This window comes from Trichoplusia ni, chromosome 1 (assembly GCF_003590095.1).
Source record: "Trichoplusia ni isolate ovarian cell line Hi5 chromosome 1, tn1, whole genome shotgun sequence".
Taxonomy (NCBI): Eukaryota; Metazoa; Arthropoda; class Insecta; order Lepidoptera; family Noctuidae; genus Trichoplusia; species Trichoplusia ni.
In genome coordinates this window covers 15,294,029-15,300,242 of record NC_039478.1, presented here as the reverse complement: position 1 = coordinate 15,300,242, position 6,214 = coordinate 15,294,029, and the positions used below count along the sequence as shown (strand labels likewise).

The window sequence follows — 6,214 nt, the reverse complement described above, 5'->3', positions numbered from 1 at the left end:
TGTCGGACAATAGTTCTTGTACGTGAGGACACAATGCTCTTACCGGCACAAATAAATTCTTCGACGAGACGCTTAATTTCACAGGTAGCCGTGACGACACGTTTACGCGCTATTGATTATCCTAAAATAACTTGTTTTTCTGAAGCATTATAATCTACGTGTCTACAAGTCTTGAGCTAATCAGCGCACAGTGCATTTGTACTTGTCAGTACACAAGTACTCTACCTGATTATATCTGATTTATATAGGATGTTTGTGAACTCAATTTCCTGATTAAAATTGTGTGTTGTAAACAAATTCATTAACGCATGAAAAAAAAGATTCGAAAGATTTGATATCACAAAGAGTTTTCATAAATTTGGTATTACCGATAGTAAAAATTTGTTTATGACGTAATGTAGATCTAGACGTAAAATGACAATGCCTCTTTTGTGGTAATAAACATTATCGTCCTGAAAGTGTTGCAATACAACAATGACATCAGCTCTACTTTAAGCTAATAACACCCACAAACCCACGTTTACAAGTTTTACTTGATGACAGTTTTACAAACACACACAATTGTTATAAAACGCGGCAACATCCAATCATCAACTACCGTCACGTCCGTTCATTCACGCTGCACCGCCACAAACGCTCCAATTTATCGAATTACATTATAACGTTTAAATGGCCGACCAAATAACTCAAAATGAAGCAATTCACTACCTGAGTTCCTTACTCCCGCCTCCAAGGTGACTCGTGACTTTTTGCCGCTAAGTTTTTTATACCCAGTGTTATTGCGATTCGGACCTCCGTGTGGTCGCCGCGATAAAGCAGTTATATAAATACCTTAGCCATTTATAGCGCCGTAGGTTAATTAATTCGTAGTATAACATAAATCTTGTTCGTCACTTGTCGCTAGTGATAAAGTAATAAAAAACTTACATTATATGTTCTTAGCTAATAGGTAAAAAATACGGACTAGAATTTTCTTATCTATTGTATCGTACATTGAATAACTACACCTGTACCTACATTAAAAAGTAGAGCATATTGCAGTTTTCAGAAAACGTTTCAAAAGCCAAACTCTAAGTTTTTATTTTATAAAGACTTGAATTACATGCTATTGAACAGAACGGAAATGATAAGTTTATCTAATCAATAAGATTAATAGTTTTTGCGTCTATGTCTTTTCTATGACTATCATTTACCGTTGTTAGAATTCAAATGTTTTGATTTCGTTCCTACCATTATTTTTGTAGGTCTTACCTACTTAGTCCATGGCGTTTAACAGAAGTAACATTTCTGTAGTTTCATTTCAATAATAGATCGTATTTTTTTAAATTCTTGGCAATCAATAGTGATATTAGTTAATATCACGAATGCACTTATGATGCACCTTATGTTTATAAAATCATCTATCAATGCTGTAATTTGACAGTTAAAACCTGACACATAAAACATCACTAGCGATCGGACTCAAACAATGGACGATCAACATCAAAGATGTATCATTTGTTTTAAGCTATTGATAGCACAATCCATTTAACGTTGCTAGTCGTTAATTATAAAGGTTGTGTGATTAATAATACACGTGGCTGTAAGGAATCTTGTCAAACAGGATCTGATTTGTTTGGTACGTTCAAATTTCTTCAAGTAACAAACTAAATATCACTTGTGTAAATGTAAATCTTTGTCGCCAACGACCTATTAAAAAATAACGTCTTTTATGCCTACACTTTTATCAATTGTCTCAGTATAATATCCCGTTCACGCCTGACTTAAATTTTTGAAGGACATTTATATCATATTAAGAGTTATGTTTTACAATTCAAATTGTAGAGCCTCAAAAGGTGTTTTTCTGTTGTTTTTTTCCCCGCAGACGCAGCCTCCGGGACCTGTCGCCGTGGGAGCGCGACAAGTGGATGCCTTCACGTTCTCCCATTGTTCGTCACCCCTGCAGCCTATACCCCCCTCTCGCCTTCGATTCACGTCTCAGTCGTAAACACCCCCTCGTCCTAAAAAATGAGATTGAATTACCATTGCAAATACTTATATAACAGTCCATTAGGTATATATAAATGAACTTGGGTAGCTACTTAATAAAAATCGCATGTTTAATGCTTCATTGGTACATGTTTTATTGACTTTATTTTAGGGCCTTCACTAATGTAAACTATCAACATTACAATTAAAACCCAGAAATAAACAAGATTAAAGTCAGGACAAAGTGCATGTCACGAGCGCAACGGCCTTACTCAGGGCCGCCCAGCGCGGCAGACGCGGCGCCCCACCGCCCGCCATGGGAAAAATCAGGCTTCGCCGCCCCCCCGCCCGCGCGCCCATTGGACCGCCCGGCGCCGCCCCGCGCCCCACCAGCGCGCATAAATACTACGGCGCTACGCGCATCTCCTCATTCCTCGCTCGCTACTCGCGCCCAACGCACGTCCCGCGTTTGTGTTTGTTCCAACCCAGTGTTCGTGTTCAGTGATAGTCACAATGAAAGCGATAACAGCAGTGTGCGCGACCGGCGCCTCCGTCCCGGCAATCGCCAGCGGCCGAGTGCAGCGGCACCGCGACGGCGAGAATGCCGAGATCCAGATGTACCTCTCCAAGCTGCAGGATCTGGTGCCCTTCATGCCCAAGAACAGAAAGATCTCCAAGTTGGAGGTGATCCAGCACGTGATCGACTACATCTGCGACCTTCAGTCGGCGCTGGAGAACCACCCCGCCATGGAGCAGTTCGACGCAGAGGGCGCTTTGGCGGCTCCGCCGTGCGCCGCGGCGCCGCAGCCTCGCGCGCACCGGCGCCCGCTCGGCCCCGCGCCGCGCCCAACACCTTCCTGCGCCAGACAACCCCTAGCCAGGAGCACAGAAATCAAATTGTAAGTTGTCTATATTTTTACCAACTCTACTTTTTCTCCTCAACAAATTATTTACTTGCCCTAGCTAGTTATTAACAAATAAAGTACCGTAATAATCCATTACAGCCTTAGATCTTATAAATAGACCGCGCTATTAAAACTAACTGACTACTAACGCTTATGTGGATCATTAATTTCCGAGTAGAAAGTTTACTCACCAATAACAAATGCATCTAAGTCAAACAACACGTGCAAAGACCATTAGTGGCTTTCAGTAGAGATAATGTAGCCGTTGCACTAGTTAGTAAGAGATACCTACTATTGCATAAAAAGTATATGAAATCGGCCGTGTCGGTGTTTTTGCGGCGCGCGCGCACCTGCGTGTTTCGCAAGCGCGGGAAGGTAAAAGCGGAGATGCAGAGTTTCACAACCCGACACACGCATCACCATGAAAATTATTTTATAGATCAACTTACTATCATAGAATTTTCAAAGATTGGAGTGTAGCCCCGTAACTGTACTGAACTTACTTAAATACGTCATCTCTTAACAATGTGAAATATTTTCGATGTTTATTGCTCGAGGCAATAATAATCCACTTTCAATTAAAATCGTCACGTAAACATAAACATCTACTGTACAATGACGAGCGCGTCAGACTCGTGATGAAATCATAGATTCGGTAAATAAGCAGTCTCAGTGTAAACCGCTGTTCACGCATGCGTGACTGCTGTTTTGAATTTCAGCCTTGAAGCGCGGCCACCTGCGCCGGCGCCGCGTAAACGACCATGTACTGACACACCAATCTGAATATTCAACACATATTTATCTTGCTCGTTTAACATTCCGTCTGACACCTGTGTGTGATTGCCATTTCGTCATTCCCATTTACCACGACGGAGAATTAAATCGTTGGTCGGTGACTCGGTAGCTCACTGGTACCGTCTGTAGGTACACAATTAGACGTCCGCGAAGCTCTAGAACAACTAAAAATGCTGCAGGTCGCAGAGAGATAGTTGTGTGCGTCCGCTCGCGCAGGTGCATCTTGCAGGATTTATTCGAGCGCTGTTGCGATTACGAGCCTCAGGCGCAATGCGCGCTCGTTAATACTTGGTCGCGCCACGTAAATTTTAATCACTGCCAGTTGTTGGAACCGAGGGAAATGTTCAAAACAAGCGTGATTTAAGAGACGCAACGTGCCGTGCTGTATTTACAGAGAGGCGACGCAAGTGCCACGTACAACTCACTTGCGATACAGTTTTAAATTGTTACCGCTCAACTGAGGTGGTATCAAAGCGTGATAAAAACTTCGAAAACCATTTTGGCGTGTCTTTTTGACGATTACATAGTTCCACGGAAAAGTCATAGACAAAGAACGTAATCGTCAAAAAGACACGCCAAATGGTTTTCGAAGTTTTTATCACGCTTTGATACCACCTCAGTTGAGCGGTAACAATTTAAAACTGTATCGCAAGTGAGTTGTACGTGGCACTTGCGTCGCCTCTCTGTAAATACAGCACGGCACGTTGCGTCTCTTAAATCACGCTTGTTTTGAACATTTCCCTCGGTTCCAACAACTGGCAGTGATTAAAATTTACGTGGCGCGACAAGTATTAACGAGCGCGCATTGCGCCCTGAGGCTCGTAATCGCACAGCGCTCGAATAAATCCTGCAAGATGCACCTGCCGCGAGCGGACGCACACAACTATCTCTCTGCGACCTGCAGCATTTTTAGTTGTTCTAGAGCTTCGCGGACGTCTAATTGTGTACCTACAGACGGTACCAGTGAGCTACCGAGTCACCGACCAACGATTTAATTCTCCGTCGTGGTAAATGGGAATGACGAAATGGCAATCACACACAGGTGTCAGACGGAATGTTAAACGAGCAAGATAATATGTGTTGAATATTCAGATTGTGTGTCATACATGGTCGTTTACGCGGCGCCGGCGCAGGTGGCCGCGCTTCAAGGCTGAAATTCAAAACAGCAGTCACGCCATGCGTGAACAGCGGTTTACACTGAGACTGCTTATTTACCGAATCTATGATTTCATCACGAGTCTGACGCGCTCGTCATTGTACAGTAGATGTTTATGTTTACGTGACGATTTTAATTGAAAGTGGATTATTATTGCCTCGAGCAATAAACATCGAAAATATTTCACATTGTTAAGAGATGACGTATTTAAGTAAGTTCAGTACAGTTACGGGGCTACACTCCAATCTTTGAAAATTCTATGATAGTAAGTTGATCTATAAAATAATTTTCATGGTGATGCGTGTGTCGGGTTGTGAAACTCTGCATCTCCGCTTTTACCTTCCCGCGCTTGCGAAACACGCAGGTGCGCGCGCGCCGCAAAAACACCGACACGGCCGATTTCATATACTTTTTATGCAATAGTAGGTATCTCTTACTAACTAGTGCAACGGCTACATTATCTCTACTGAAAGCCACTAATGGTCTTTGCACGTGTTGTTTGACTAGATGCATTTGTTATTGGTGAGTAAACTTTCTACTCGGAAATTAATGATCCACATAAGCGTTAGTAGTCAGTTAGTTTTAATAGCGCGGTCTATTTATAAGATCTAAGGCTGTAATGGATTATTACGGTACTTTATTTGTTAATAACTAGCTAGGGCAAGTAAATAATTTGTTGAGGAGAAAAAGTAGAGTTGGTAAAAATATAGACACTTACAATTTGATTTCTGTGCTCCTGGCTAGGGGTTGTCTGGCGCAGGAAGGTGTTGGGCGCGGCGCGGGGCCCGAGCGGGCGCCGGTGCGCGCGAGGCTGCGGCGCCGCGGCGCACGGCGGAGCCGCCAAAGCGCCCTCTGCGTCGAACTGCTCCATGGCGGGGTGGTTCTCCAGCGCCGACTGAAGGTCGCAGATGTAGTCGATCACGTGCTGGATCACCTCCAACTTGGAGATCTTTCTGTTCTTGGGCATGAAGGGCACCAGATCCTGCAGCTTGGAGAGGTACATCTGGATCTCGGCATTCTCGCCGTCGCGGTGCCGCTGCACTCGGCCGCTGGCGATTGCCGGGACGGAGGCGCCGGTCGCGCACACTGCTGTTATCGCTTTCATTGTGACTATCACTGAACACGAACACTGGGTTGGAACAAACACAAACGCGGGACGTGCGTTGGGCGCGAGTAGCGAGCGAGGAATGAGGAGATGCGCGTAGCGCCGTAGTATTTATGCGCGCTGGTGGGGCGCGGGGCGGCGCCGGGCGGTCCAATGGGCGCGCGGGGCGGGGGCGGGGGCGGCGAAGCCTGATTTTTCCCATGGCGGGCGGTGGGCGCCGCGTCTGCCGCGCTGGGCGGCCCTGAGTAAGGCCGTTGCGCTCGTGACATGCACTTTGTCCTGACT

The 6,214-nt window shown here is 44.9% G+C and overlaps 2 protein-coding genes across 2 annotated transcripts; one reads left to right on the top strand and one right to left on the bottom strand.

Annotated features, from left to right (window-relative positions):
• The first annotated feature begins 2,380 nt into the window (after nucleotides 1–2,380).
• Nucleotides 2,381–2,978, top strand: LOC113498908 (protein extra-macrochaetae-like). Its single transcript, XM_026879507.1, is given in 3 exon segments — nucleotides 2,381–2,809; nucleotides 2,812–2,867; nucleotides 2,973–2,978. Coding segments are annotated over 3 exon segments (390 nt in total). The 5' UTR covers nucleotides 2,381–2,481.
• Nucleotides 2,979–5,344: 2,366 nt separating this feature from the next.
• On the bottom strand, nucleotides 5,345–6,031 carry LOC113497016 (protein extra-macrochaetae-like). Its single transcript, XM_026876450.1, has one exon. The coding sequence runs from the start codon at nucleotides 5,927–5,929 to the stop codon at nucleotides 5,480–5,482; it is 450 nt and encodes a 149-aa protein (XP_026732251.1). The 5' UTR covers nucleotides 5,930–6,031; the 3' UTR covers nucleotides 5,345–5,479.
• Nucleotides 6,032–6,214: the final 183 nt, after the last annotated feature.